The sequence below is a fragment of the Ursus arctos genome, unplaced genomic scaffold, assembly GCF_023065955.2.
Source record: "Ursus arctos isolate Adak ecotype North America unplaced genomic scaffold, UrsArc2.0 scaffold_14, whole genome shotgun sequence".
In the NCBI taxonomy this organism is placed as follows: Eukaryota; Metazoa; Chordata; class Mammalia; order Carnivora; family Ursidae; genus Ursus; species Ursus arctos.
In genome coordinates, this window is record NW_026622808.1 from 19,502,160 (window position 1) to 19,516,902 (window position 14,743).

The following is a 14,743-nucleotide window of genomic DNA, read 5'->3' on the forward strand; positions in this document are numbered from 1 at the left end:
GTAGCGCCAGGGCGGGGGGCGGGGCCCAGGTCCAAGGGCGTGTCCGCGCGGCCGAGCACCGCCCCCCCCGGCTCACGCTCCGCCCCCGCTGTTCCTGGGCCGCGGAGCCACCTCACAAAGCCGCGACCGTTCGCGCGGGGCGGGGCGGGGCGGCCCCGTCCCCCGGCGCCCTCCCGCCTGGTGCCCTAAGCGGCCAGCAGGGGGCGCTGCGCCACGGGGCCGGACCTCGGCGGCAGTGGCGGCGAGGCGGAGCGTGGCCGGCAGGCGGCGCTGCCCGGCTCGGCCTTGGCCTCGGCCTGCGCGTCGGCAGCGGCGGCGGCGGCAGCGGCGGCGGCCTGGGCCCGGGCGCGGCGGCGGCGGTGGCGGCGGCGGCGGGGCCTGGAGCCGGATCTAAGATGGCAGCGGCGGCGGCGGCGGCGGGGCCGGGCGCGGGCGGCGCAGGGGCGGCGGTCCCGGGCGGCACAGGGCCCTGCGCGGCCGTGTCCGTGTTCCCCGGCGCCCGCCTCCTCACCATCGGCGACGCGAACGGCGAGATCCAGCGGCACGCGGAGCAGCAGGCGCTGCGCCTCGAGGTGCGCGCCGGCCCGGACGCGGCGGGCATCGCCCTCTACAGCCGTGAGTGCGGGGCCCCGCGGCCGGGCAGAGCGCGGGGGCTGCCCACGAGGCCGGCCGGGCGGGGGACCCGGGGCGGGAGGGACGCGGCCGCAGCTAGGGGCCCGAGGCCCCGAGGGTGAGGGGCCCTGAGCCGTGGGGGCCTGGTGTGGGATCCGTGGCGCCGGGCCGAGGGAGCTGGGAGTGGGGGGCCCCCGAGGGAGAGCAGTGGAGGAACGATGTCAAGGGGCAGAGAGAAAAGAGGGCGTGCGTGGTGTCCAGAGGTGAGGTGCCCCGAGTACGGTGGGAAGCGGGAAATGGGGGAGTGAGGGCCCTGAGATTGGGAGGGGGTGGGCAGGAAGTGGGGGGCCGAGCGGGGAAGGTGAATTCGTAGCCAGCCGGGGGTGTGGGGGCTGGGTGGAAGGGAAGGGGGCCTGTGGTGTGGGAGAGGTGGGAGTCCCTGGGGGCGGGTGTGGCCTCCCTAGGGGAGAGAAGGAGGGGTGTGGGCAGCCTTTGGCCATCTCTCGGGACTCCCAGGACTGCTAAGGACAGTTGGAAAGTGGTGCCCGGCCTGGGGCGGCCTGGAGGACCCGGTTCCACCCATCGGGAGCGTTTTGGCGTTCTGGACCCCCGTGTGGGAAACTTCTAGACCTGGGGAGAGGGCGCATGCCAGGGTGGTGCGAGCTGCTGGATGTGCTCCCGGTGGAAACGTGGAAGGGTAGGGCTCCTTCTTGATGTCCGGCTACGGAGTAAGAGGTAACACAGCCTCCGCCCTCGCCACGGTCCTCCGATCTTTCTTTTTGGGGATGTGAGAAGCTGGTTACATTTTCAGAAGCTAGTTTCAAAACTGACATTTCAGTGGAAAAAAAAAAATCACAAATGTGTTTGCCAAGGCCCCTGAGTCTTTGTAGTTCATCCCCTTTCTTTCTCTGTTACTCTTTCTTATCTGTTCTGATTCCTGATTACTTGCTCACATTTTGCTATTCTGTTTCATTCAGCTTTGTCTCAGGGTTACTTGCACTGATGCTCTGGGAGCCACGGAGGAGGCCTTTCCTGGCTTTGGCCTGTGTGAATTTATTTATTTATTTATTTATTTATTTATTTATTTATTGCCACTTTGGGAAGGGGGTGGTCCAAAGGAAAGTATCTAGAGCAGTTGGTTCACACAGGGTTCTCCTGGCACCTCTGCTTGGAAGACCCAAACGTGTGGAGTTGTGCCCACCTCCCAAGTATCACAGCTCTTTTTGCCGGGGCAGAGTGGGGTTTTCGGGGACCAAGTGAGGAGAGGGGAGAAGGGTATCCCAGGTGGGCATCAGAACTCAGGACAGGCACTAAGCTCTAAAGCTCAGCAGGATCTCCCAGATGATAAGCATGGCCATTCATTTGGCAAGCATTAATAAAGAATAAAGGTGGGCAGTGTTTCTCCAACTGGGGTCCGAGGGCTAATCCTCAAAGCAGTTCTAGGACAGTCGGTTTTTCTTTTGTAAATAACTTCTTTTGATTTTTAGATGATTTTTGATTTATAGAATTATTGGGGACATAGTACAGCGAGTACTCATATACTCCACACCTGGTGTCTCCCCCCCACCTTTTTTTTAATAGATTTTATTTATTTATTTGAGAGAGAAAGAGATCACAAGCAGGGGGAGCGGTAGGCAGAGGGAGCAGAGAGCCCGATGCGGGACTCTGTCTATCCCAGGACTCTGGGATCATGACCTGAGCTGAAGGCAGACGCTTAACCGACTGAGCCACCCAGGCGCCCCCCACACCTGATGTTTCTCCTACCCTTAACACCTTCCTCCAGGAGAGTTTTTACATTTTGTGCTTTTGTGTTGTGGGTAATCTCGATATTGTTACTAGTTATAAAGATAACATTGTCTTTTAGAGGTAATTCATAACTGAGACTTTGTCAAGAGGAGAAAGTCCACCTTTCTCAGCTTGAGATCCTCAGTGAGGGATGGTATAGTTTCAGGGGTCTGAAAGAATGTTTCCCCCTTGATGCTCAAGTAACATTGATGTGGGGCTGAGAATGTGGGTTCTGGAGTCAGCAGACCCTGGTTTTGTTCGTTCCTCAGGGCTGCCATGCCACCGTGATGGCCTAAAACAAAAGGAATGTATTCTCTCACAGTTGAAGGCCAGGAGTCTGAAATCAAAGTGTTGGGAGGGTCACACTCCTTCCAGAGGCCCTGGAGGGGAATCTCTTCTGACCCCTTAACAGCTTCCTCTCGGTCTAGGCCTTGCTTGGCTTTTGTCAACAGAACTCCAGTCTCTGCCTCTGTCTTCACATGGCCTCCCCCTGTTTCTCTGTGTCTTTTCTGTAAGGACACCTGTCATTGGATTTAGGGCTCACCCTAAATCCAGAACGATTTTACCTTTGAGAGCCTTAATTACATCTGCAAAGACCCTTTCTTCCAGATATGCCACTTTCACAGGTTCGGGGGGGTTAGGGCTTGGACATATTTTTTTAGGGTCTACTATGTGGACTAGCTCGGTGCCTTCCTAGTATCTGCGAGTCTCTGTGCCTCTGTTTATCGGTAGAATGGGGGTAATGGCGGGACTTTGTGGCATAGTGTGTGTTTGCTCAGAACACTAATACTTTTTTGGTGGTAGCACCTGCTCCCATAGCAGGCCGGCGCTGGCGATGACCTCAGACTTGGCTGGGTCACTGCTCAGGGTGAGGCAGCATTGGCTCCTGAGCAGGCACGGAGAGCGGGGCGCACAGGGAGGGGATCGCTCTGAAGTTGCCGGGGGAGCGTAGAGTACCAGGGCTGAGGTGTGGGGCTGCACTCTGCTCCTGGATTTGCGAGCAGGCCCGGCCTGCCGGGTGTAGAGTGCTAGCCCGCCGTCCCTTGGAGAAAGTCAGAGATGGTCCAGCCACTGCGGGGATGTGCGGGGATGCGGCGGCGGGGTGGACCAGCGGCACTTGGGGCCTGCTAGGAGCTTTAGGCCTTGTCTTGGGATAACCTTCCTTCCCTGGCCTCCACATTTTCCAGTCCGGACCCTTCTGGGACCTGATTGCTTTGGCCAGATGCGGTGTCAGGAGCCCTTTTCTGCTCACCGCTCCCTTGTGAGTCAGGGTCCTGTGAGCTATGTGTGATTCCAGACCCCTGGGACTCCAGTCTGTGTGTGGGTAGGGACAGGGACGTTGGCCAAGATATGAGTCTCCCCGTGCCTCATGTGGGAGGTGAGCCTGAGGTGTGCTTGGGTGCTGGTGAGGGTCGTGAACGTGGGGTCTGACTGGCGTGGGTCACCGGCTGTGTGGCCTTGAATGAGCCATTTCACCTCCCTGAGCCTGTTTCCTCACCTCCAGCAGCACCTGCCTGCGCGCAGCCTCGGTTTCCTCCTCAGCAGTGGGAACGATACCACTTGGGGTCCAGATATTTGGGTGACGTGGACCATGGGAGTGTGGAGCAGGGGTGTCTGGTGGGACACAATACATATTTTTGTAGATGTTATCGACGATGGCGTGGGTGTTGGGATGGAGTGATGAAGAGCTGGCTTTCGAGGAGGGAGCCCCTTATACCGCCAGGCCGTCCAGCTGCTGTCTCGTACCCCCAGGGGATGGCAGAGGGTCCCCAGGCTGCAATGTCCACCTGAGGCGGGGGGCGGGGGGGGCTGGGAGCTGGGTGTGGGTAGCAGACAGACGACCACGTTCCTTGACGTCTGCACCCTCCCACGTGAGGAGGATGACGGCTGCGGAAGGCCCTGTCCCGGTCACCCTGCCGGGAGCGATAACCCTCCCCACCGCTCCTTGCCGTCGGAAGTCAGCCTGGCCGGTGTCGACGGCAGTGGCTAGATGGCAGCTCCCAGAACCAGGCCGTTTCCCCAGGCAGAGGTGCAGACGTCCCAGGCCCCGAGGAAGCCCTGGCGCGGCCGCTGGAGTTCTTGGACGCAGGGAGCCCTCCCTTTGAAAGGAGGCAGCTTCTCTGGAAGCCCGTCGTGGGGCGGCCACGGCAGAGAGCAGAGCAGACTCTCAGTTCCTCAGGCCCCCGGTGTCCTTTCTGGAGATGACTGTGTCTCTTTTCTTTCTCAGTCAGTGCGATCAGTTTGCCTGGTTCTGTGGACTCTCCCCGTCCCCTTGGCCAGGAAGCCACGTACAGCCAGACTGGTTCTGATCGGGCCTACATTTCAGTGTGTGGGGGGCAGGCCAGGGGGAAACCCCAGAGAAAAAACCCTTTGTAAAAACAATGTGACGTATGGCCTGCTGCCATAGACCCGGGAGCTCTTGGGACTCCCTCCAGTCACAGTTGTGTGGTACCCCCTTGGCAGCTGGGGGAGGGGCACAAAAAGAGTTGGTCATGTGCCCAGGCTTTAGGACCTTCAGCGTCAAGCTGGGGTGACACCCCAGAAAGTTAGTAACACTGGAGGGGCGTTCCCACTCCAGCGGTGCCTGTAAGGTGTTCCTGCCTGCTGTCATTTCATTGAACATTTACTGGGGACCGGGCTCTGCGTGAACCTGTGTGGACAGACTCAAATGTTTGACCTTGGGGGCAGCTGGGGAGAGGCTAATAGTGTCAATTAGGGCCGATGGGCAGACGATGGTCTGTGAGCCAGAGCAGGCCTGTGGCCTCCGTTTAAGCCACGAAAGGGAGCTTTGTTCGTTTCTGAAGGGTCTATTAAAAAAAACCCAACAACTAAAGTAAGAATATTTAACTGACACCCTCGTGTCTTGAAAAGCCTAAAATGTTGACTTGCTGGCCCTTGACAGAAAAAGTTTGTGGATCCCTGGGATAAATGAACGAGGCAGGTAGGAGAGGGGGATACGGCGGGAACTTGGCCCCAGCCCTGCTCGGCAGAGCTGCCCCAGCTTTTAAGAGAAACTGAAAAGCCTTTTTTTTGTGTACATCTGTTTGTTTTGATTGTGAAGTGTCCTAATCCCTCAGGCCAGATAGAGTGCACTTTCTGGACTGTGGGCCAGTTAGCCTGACAGGTATGGCCGTTGCTGTGTGTTACCACTTAGGTTAGTCCTGGGAGGTCAGGGGCACCACTCCCATTTTATTCGTGGAAAAACAGGTGAAAGGGCTTGACCAGGTGACATGGCTGGGCCGGCAGGGGAGCTGGCTTTCAGGGTCACTGCTATTGGACCTGCTCATTGTTGTACTGTGGGGTGGTTCAATGAAAAAAGGTGGTCAGGATTCCATTCATTCATGCATAACGGAGATCCAGAGTGGCAGTGGCTTAAACAACAGGGCATTTTATTTATCGTGCTCTCACGCTAAAGTCTGGAGGGTGGCCGATCAGGGCTGGCTGGTGTGGAGGCTTTGCTTCAGGAATTCCTTGGGCCCAGGTCCTTCCAGCTACCCCCCCCCCCAGCATTTCTAGGGTGAGGTCCTGTCCTTGTGGATCAACATGGCAGCTGGAGTCCAGCTATTACCCTGGTGTCCAGACAGCAAGATAAAGGAAGGGACAAACGTGCCGAGGGCTTTGGCCAGGTGTCTGTTAAGGAAAGTTTGCAGACGCTGCTCTGGGTGCTTCTGCTTTCATCCCATTGGCTAGAATGCAGTTGCGGAGCCACTACTAGCTGCAAGGGAGGCTGGGAAATGTAGTCTGTAGTCTGAGCGGTCAGCTGGGCTCAGCTCAACTAATTTCAGGGTTTCTCTTTCTGTAGGAGAGAGGACAGACACTGGGAGACAGTCAGTCACCTTGGCCACAGTAGGTAGGATGTCGATGTAGCCAATGTTGGGAAGGGTGTTCCTGGTTTACGGAGGGCTCAAGTGGGGGGTGGGGGTCAGCAGCCTGGGGTGGGGCAAAGGGGTCTGTCTGAAGAATGGAGGGGCCAGAGTGAGGGTAGCAAGGTTAGGTCCAAGTGATGTTTTACACACGACAGGGCCATTTCCTGTATATGATCAGGAGCTGCCCACCATTTTCCCCGGAGGCGCCTACATGGTAAGATGTTATTTCCGAAGACTACTGTGGCAGCAGGTTACAGTGTAGATGGGAGCAGGGAGAGAGGGGCCCGTGGAAGCGTCCAGACTAGAGCATGCCACAGGAATGTAACCGAATCGTTCCACCTTAGCCTGCCCCAGAAGTGTGTCAGAGGCCCGGAAGTGGTGTTGTGGAACAAACGGTGAACTCTGCCCCGGGGCAGAGGCCATGACCTTTTGCCAGGGGCTATGAGTGACCTGCCCTCAGGTTTGCTTCCCCCATGTGGTTAAAATAAAAGTTGATGCCCCACTGTTTTTTAAATTGTGTGATTTCACGTCAGAATCTGACTTTGCACTTGTGAAAACTCAGAAGGGCTGGCAGCCCCGGGCCGACATGCCCCGAGGCGGAGCTGGATAGCGGCACCACCTTTGGAAGGGGCGTGCTGCCCCAATTTGCCCGAAGTCCCCTTCCTGCTTGTCACCGCCCAGCACGGAGGCTTCATGCCAGTAGTCATTTGTCTTTCCACTTGCAGTGGTTTGTTTCTTAAAATAGAGAGGCATTTCTGTGAACCCAGGCTGCCCTCGGGTGTGGGAAAATGTCCCTTACCCTTAACTGGCACCTCCTTCGGCCCCTGGCCCCTTCCTCTGGGCAGCTGAGTTGGAGCCCCATGGAGGTGGGGGGCTGTTATGTCAGAGTCCTAAGCGGATCTGGCTTCCAGTCCGAGGTCCCACCCACTGCCCACCTCCCAGCTCCCCTTCCTCCTCTCTACCTGCCCAAAGCCCCTCATTGGCCATTTGGAAACTCAGAAGTTCTGAAAGCCTAGCCTGCTGCTTCTTTGACAGCAAAACCCAACCTGCCCAAACTCTCAGGTTGGCAAAATCCCACCTGAGCTGCCACTTGGGGCTCTTCACAATCTCTGTGTGTCCAATTTAGTATGACTGTTCACACCTTTTGGGGTTGTGGGCCCGTGTCTGAGATCACAGGTGCAAAGTGGCCAGCGCCATGAGCCGCACCTGGCAAGCACGGGCCACGACACGTGTGGGGGTCTGGACGCGGTGGGTGTGCAGGGCTTTTGAGGAGAGAGAATGGCGGGAACTTAGGGCTGATCTGAGGTGCGAGGCCGCTGACCAGGTCAGATTTAGCAGAATGCGAGACGCTTGGGGAACCTTCCCCGGCAGGTGCCATCTCTTTCCTGGGGCGCCCGCTCAGGGCCTGGGTCTGCTTGCCGCCTGCAGAGGTGGTGAATTTGCCAGGATGAAGGGGAGATCCCCATCCCGGAGAGGGCAGAGTGGAGGTTCGAGACCTGGAGAGTGGAGGCTGGGAGGGACTTTGGGCAGCTCTAAGTCTCTTAATCTGAAGTCCTCGAGGGTCCCGGGGGTCCCATGATGCCCTGAAATTGCATGCAGTTTTGCAGAAGGCTAGAGGGACAAGACTCAGAGACTGTGACCTTGGACCAGCCTCCTTGACAAAAAGGAGAAAGGGGGTGACAGTGGCACCTCTCTGGAGGGAACACACGTCAAATTCTTCATTGTATGTCTACCTGATGGACCATGGCCATGGCATTGCTGTTGGTTCTCTGTGCGTTTTTTTGGGGAAAGCTCCCCACTTTTGATCCCCCTCTGAGGGATCTGTGACACGAGAAAGGCTGACAGTCACTGGAGGATAGCCCTCGACTGGGGAGTGAAGTGGATGCCTCTGGCTTCTGAGGGGTGGTCTGTGGGAGAGGTGGGGCCCTGGGCCTCTTGGGCCGGGGTGCAGCTCTGATCGGCCAGGACCTAGAGCAGCGCTCAGCAATGTCTGTCAGAGTGAGCCAGAGCCAAGGGGGGAGGTCACTGGATTTCTGATGGGGGGGCAGCCCCCTTGGAGGGGCGGGGGAGGGGACCCAGCCAGATGGCAGGTGGGGGGGAGGGGTGGTGGAGTCTCCGGGAGAGAGGAGGAAGGGAGGGTCCACCTCGCCCAGGCCCCCAGGGCCTACCCACAGTTCTTTGAAGATGAAGAGACCTGACCTTCCATCCATCCAACCACAAGCATGTACTGGCGGGGGACTTGCTGTGTTTTTATTGCGGTAGGTTACCTCTCGTCTTCCTTTAAACAGCTAGCAAAAATGGACTGAGCGTCTGCTGTGTGCCAGTCACTGTTTTAGGAGCTGGGGCTACGGTGACGCCCCAAGCCAAGCACACGCTCCCACATTTGCCGGTCTTGGGGGGGTTGTGTGACAGGCACTAAGTCAGCAGTCACCTAATCACATTGTACTTAGTGGCCAGTCTCCTCCGGAAGAAAGTGAGCTGGGCAGAAGCTTGAAAATGCCGGAAAGGGCGAGGGGGAGGTGGGGCTCGGCAGGGTGGGCCCCCTGCTATGGTGGGGCCCAGGGCTCGTGGGGGAAGAGCAGGTGAGGCCGAGGGAGGGCCTGGTGGGGCCTAGGCCTGGCTCCGCCCCTTGGCGTGACCTCTCTGTGCCTCTGTTTCCTCGATTGTAAAATGGGGCTCTTGATGGCACCTACCTCGGAGGGTTGTTGTGAGTTTGTGGACGCGTATAAAATCACGCCTGCTGCCCCGCCGGCCGAGGGCAGCCAGCCGCAGGTGTGGCTGGAGCGGGCTGCGCAGGGGGGAGGAGTGACACCTTGGCTGTATCTGGGCTCAAGCCCATCTCTGTCCCCGGCCTTTCCTAGCAGGGTGATCCCTGGCGGATGACTCCGTCTCTTGTGTCTCAGCTTCCTTGTCGGTGGGGCGCTTCACTGAGGGGCTTAGCTGGTGGCAGGTGGCCTAGGTGGCGGTGGACATCTGTGGCTGAACTGGAGGCATAGCTGAACACAAGCCAGACACCATCTCCACCCCGCATACTCGGGGAGCGGAGAGAAAGTAGACGGAGAGCCCCGTCTCCCCACTGGGGGGGACGTGGCCCAGGAGTCAGCACGCAGAGCCTGGCAGCTGAGGAGCTGAGTGTGGGGGCGGGAGGCCCCTGGCCAGAGAGGGTTGAAGTGGAGAGGGGGGAATTCCTGGGGACCAGGGGGCGGTGGCTCGGGGGGTGGCTGGGGTCTGCAGCATCCCAGGGTCAGTCCTCCTGCTCTCCGGGGTCCCTGTCTCTCTGCATTCCCTGATGGAATGAATGTTCTCCCTTCTCCCTTGGGGACTGCGGCAGCCCTCTCTGGGTCAGAAGCTGCTGGAGGTCATGATTAGTATAGGTGGTGGAGCCTTACCTTGATGTGACCTTGTGACTCTGGCCAAGCCCTCGCAGTTCAGCTTCCGGTTCTTCCGGGAAGATGGAGGGCGGCTTGAGGGCTGGTGTTAGCCTAGTACACAACAGGTGAACAACACACAGCGTCCTAGGTCACTGGCATAAACCTGCTGTATCGTCTGGAAGGGCAGATGTGTGCCAGGTGTGGGTGGCCAGGTGCCCGGCGATCATAAAGCCCTGAGACAGGGAGGGCTGGGAGGGGCCTGAGGTGGCCTTGAGATTCAAACCCCCCCCCCCCCAGGTCCCTGGTGACTCAGGAGGGAGACCCCTGGCCCTTCGTGCCTCCACCCTCCCGCTTTCTCACTTCTGGGACTTGCTTGGGAGGCTTCTGGATTCAGGGTCCCAGGCGCTGTGCAGGGTGGGGCCGCTGGCACCTTCACACCCACCCAGAGAGACCACATCACCTACTCTGACTTTTGGTTGAAGAATCTGGAGTTCCCGACTTTCCCTGCCCCCACTCCCTTTGTTTCCCGAAAACCAGTTCTATGAAGGAAATTGAGACCAGGCTTCCCCCAGGCCTGCGGTAGTTGGATCTGGAAACTCTGGCCTCGTGATACTCTTTTGATGACTTATTTTAATTGTTGTTTAATCGACACCCACAGATGCCCAAGCCTTCGGTGGTTCTGTTCGGTGCGTTTGACAGTTGTGTGGCCCATGAAGCCGCCACCCGAGGCCAGACCTAGAACCGTCCCCCAGCCTCTGGGTGCTTTTTGTTCTGTCAGGCGGGGCCTTCTTGAAAACAAGTCCAGACTGGTTTGCGGGAGGGGGCTCTGTCTCCTCCCCACCCCCACTCCTTGCACGGAGAGAGGGAACCCCCTTTTATTCCCTCTTTTTGTGTGTCTCTTTCAAGCGATTCATCACCCACAGCTTTGGCAAGAGCAGGTCTGGGCTGTTTTTCTTTAAGATTGTTGGCGGATTTGCTTCCCCGCTAAGTGTGTTCGTGTGGCTGGGGTTCGTTTTCGCTGGATGTGTCACACCCGTCAGAGCGGAGTGGTTTCACGTATGGAAACCTGCCTGGCGACACGGGCACGGGTGACATTCCAGGTGAGGACAGTGCGGTGAGGGGGGGACCTGCCAGCTCAGTGCTCTAACGAGAAAGCGGCTCGATCTTGATCCCCTCCAGGGGCCATGGGAATAATCACAGACAGATTGGGGGGCCTCTTACAGACCCCAGAGGGACATTCCAGAAAATTGGCCGCATTCTTCTTTGAGCTGGAGGGGAAGGCGAAGGCCGGCTGCGGTTTCCAGACCTGCTGTGTGCCCTGGAGGGGCCCTCCACGGAACCTGGCTCTGCCCCAAGCCCTCTGTGTGACCAGAGGGTGGAGTCCCCAGTGTTGGACGCGCCTCCCGGATGGGGGGACACCCGTTGGGATGCCCGGCTCTGACGCCCCGGACTCCCTGCCCCTACGCCCTGCTTACCCGCGTTTCCGAGGCCTACCATAGCTGCCGTTTACTGCGCTCGAGCACGTGCCAGGCAGGCGCCGTGCCAGGCGCTTTACGTTCATTGATTCGCCTAACCGTGAGAACAGCCCCGAAGGGCCGGCTGGCTGCCGTGTGCAGTTGGCACAAGGGTGCTGGGCAGGGGAGTGAGTGTGGGGGGATCCAGCCCATTCTCTGCTCACCAAGCCACGCACACCTGTGGGGAGCCTCAGTAGCCACAGCCCCTCCCCCCAGTTTATAAACGAGGAAACGGAGGCATTCCAGGGCAGGTAACTGCTGGGATGCCGGCTCCGGTTTGGCTCCGGCACCTCCACTTCTCTGTGCCACCTTTCAGGCGCTGGTGGGGCGTGTGTGCCCTAAAGGGGACTCCGCCGTGCGTGGGGGAGGCGCCCACCTGCCCCTTGTGGTCCTTGTTCTGTGTCGGGGAAGTGTCCTCGGAGGACTGTCCTGGGGCCCAGAGCCAGTCTTTCCTCATTCCTGCCTCGTTGCCGATTCCATCCCGGGGTGAGGCAGCCTCTGTCCCCTCTCGCCTGTGTCTCATCCGGAGTCACATTCGGGGAGGCAGCCTGAGGACAGGGCCGGGCACACAGGGCCCTCCTAATTCTGATCCAGGCGGTGCCGTAGGGGCTCCCAGGGGCCCGGCGGAGGCCCTCCAAGCCGTGGCGCGGCCCCAGCACGTCCCGTTTGGCCTCTGTGCTGCTGGTCAAACTCCGCTCTCAAGCTGGGCCCGAGACCCGGGCTGCAGTTTCTTCTGTCTGTCATTCTCTGCTGAGGCTGCCCCTGGCCCATCCTCCTGCCTCTTCCTGTTCGGCCTTTCTGGAGTCACCCTGGTCTGCGGGTTGAGGCCCCTCAGCTGGCCCCAGGGTAGAACCCCCAGGAACCACATTCCCGCTTCTCCGCTTCCTGTGCTGAGTGCACTGGCCCTGGCGTGACAGGAGCCAGAAAGTGTGGTGTGCCACCGCTTTGAGGGTGGGCTCCCCCACAGCCCGGGGTCCTCCTGCTGCCCTTGACATGCCTCGTTCCAGCCCTGCCTTCCAGGTCTCCCTGGGCGGCTCCTCTGCCCAGGGCCTCCCCTTCCCACCTTGTTCCTCCGAGAGCTCTGCCCACCCAGCTCCTGCTGTCATGGGGGGTTCAGACCCTTAGTGACCCCTCACAGCGCTAGGAGGTGACCTCCATCACGTTCCCTGCAGTGGTGGCTCGGGGATGGCACCTGTCATCAACCAGCCAGGCCAGGCTCTGCCTGGTCGTAGAGCCCATGTCCTTCCCAGTGGATGCTGGGATGGGGCTTGGCTCTTTCACAAGATGCTGGGTCCCTGGGCTAAGCTGCCCTGAGCATGTCATCTCTGTGCCTCGGTTTCCTCTCTTGAAAGGAAGGCAGTCGGGAGCAGTAACTGAGGGCCCCGTGTCCTTGGGTGTTTGCCTGCTATTGGGTGCGTCACAGCTTCGAGGTCCCAGCCGGAGGGGCCCAGGGGCCCAGGGCTGGGGCTGCTGGTTTTGTTGCTTTGTGCCCCCCCCCCCCATAATTACCCGCTAAGCCCGTGCTTTCAGGGGCCGGGGAACCCTGGCGCACATCTGCTGTCCCTTTTGTAGCTGACAAAGCCCGGGGCTGCGCCGCTGATTAGCATGGATGGGGGAGACATTTGCATGTAATAGCTCCCGCCCAGTCGGTTCCCCTAGTACTCTTTTCAGAAAAGCCAAGCTCTTTCTTTGTCTGCTCCTTCTTTTCTTGGGGTTGCCCTTCCTCTTGGGGCTCCTCGAGACCAGTCCTGCGGGGCCTGGAAGTGGTGCTGGCCTCCACCCCACCCGGCCACGGGCGAGCTCTTTGAGAGGAGTCCCCTTGCAGGGCTCTGACCTCCCGGAGCTGTCGCTGGTCAGTGAGGTTTGGGTGTCGTTGGTGCAGGGCCCTTCTGCAGCCCAGGGTCAGCCAGGGGATGTGAGGGGCGGCTCGCCGCTTACCGGGGTGCTGCCATGGCGAGCAGCTCTGGGTCAGACCCAGCAGCAGCTGGGGAGGCCTGTGGCCCAAGTGGTGCCAGGGGCCACGGGGGCCTTGCTTCCCCTTATGCCAGCAGGAAACCCTGGGGGGCGTCCCTGCCCCCCAGAAGGCTGCCTCGTGGACCAAGAGCCTCTTCTGTCCTCCCCGCTGCCCATGCACCTCCCTGGTGTCCTGTCACCCTGTTGCTGGGGAGTTCGGGAAGTTTCCTCCTCAGAAACTTGTATTCTCAGGGCCCCTCCTGACATAGACCTGTCTTTTAGATTTTTCAGGCTGCCCTGTACGTTGCCCACCCTGCCACCCAATACGAGCCTCTTTGTGCCCACAGAGGTGGCTTGCTATTGAGTTCTTGTGAATATTCTCAAAGGAACGAGCACACTGTGCAATGCCATCCCTACTTCAGGAAATAAACCGTTGCCAGTAGAAAAAAGGGCCCCTATCTCGTCCCCTCCCAGGGAGGTAACCTGGAAGGAGGGGTGTTCCATCCACTTGGTGCTGCTTTAGAAGGGGCCGTGTGAGTGGCCTAAATGTAGACCCATCCTGGAGCTCGCGAGGCCTAAACCGAAAAATTCCCAGGCACAGTCTGAAGCTGGCCACGGGCTCGCTGCCTCGGCCAGGTGGCTGCTCCCATGTCCCCAAGGCGCACTTAGTGGCCGGATGGGGGCTGGTGGGTAGGGCCAGAATTCTCTCCAGGACTCCACTGTCTGCCTCCAGCCAGAATGCCTTGGGGACAGGGCAGCCAAGCTGGGTGTTTTGTGCCAGTAACACCTCCTGTCTACCCGTGGGTCTTGGGTTGGATGCAAAGGGGGTGTTCGTCTTTATGACAGTAGTGAGCGGTGCGTTCATTTAGCTTTCTCGACATGGACGTTGAGGCCCAGGGGTGGGGGGAGTGTGAGGCTCCAGGTGACAGAGGCCGGATTCAAACCAGGGTCTGATATGAGCTGGCCTTCTGGGGGATGTGCCTCACCTGTGGCCTCCCTGATGTGGGGAGAAGGGCTTCCCTGGGTGACAGCTGCCCAGAATGCAGGCCGCGCTGCCCCTGGCTGAGACCCGAGTGTCCCGGGGTCGCTGCCCCTCCTGCATCACACTGAGAGCGGTGTGGGTGTGGGTCTGGCCCGGCAGAGAGCTGTTGCTGAGAAGTCGTTGCCGTCCATCCCCTACTTCAGAAGGATCCTCTGGTCCCAGACCCTTTCCCACCCCCCTGGCCCTCCAGCCGGTGGAGGGAGGTACGTGGTCAGACCTGCTCACTCCGGGGACACCCCAGACGACTTGAGTGGGCGCCAGGCCTCCCCTGCCGTCAGGATTGCCATTTGTCCAGTTATCTCTTGTGTACAGGGTAGAAACTCAAACCGCTCAGGAGGGTGGGACCTGAAAGGTCCTTCTCTTCCTCCCTCCTGGTCTCGGCCCGCGCGCCCCACATTGCCCATCACCTTCCGGTGTGACCTTCCCGCCTGGATTTTCCTGCAGAAATCTCTCCCCGGGAGCCCAGTTCTGCCTGGTTAAACAGCGGGAGTGGAAGGGTGCCCCCGCGCCAAGCCTGCCAGCCTCCCAGAGGCAGCCACTGAAGCCGTTCCATCACTGTTTTTTTCCAGAAAAGCCCCCAGGCATGCAGCGTGCTTGGCC

The 14,743-nt window shown here is 59.4% G+C and overlaps 1 protein-coding gene across 2 annotated transcripts in view; it reads left to right on the forward strand.

The window, feature by feature from the left end:
• Window positions 1–395: 395 nt before the first annotated feature.
• The window catches only part of CARM1 (coactivator associated arginine methyltransferase 1), a 40,050-nt gene continuing 25,702 nt past the window's right edge, over window positions 396–14,743 (forward strand). For both annotated transcript variants that reach the window (XM_026481417.4, XM_026481418.4), the window contains exon 1: window positions 396–615. In XM_026481417.4, coding sequence (XP_026337202.2) covers window positions 396–615 — 220 coding nt within the window. The remainder of the gene's footprint in view (window positions 616–14,743) is intronic.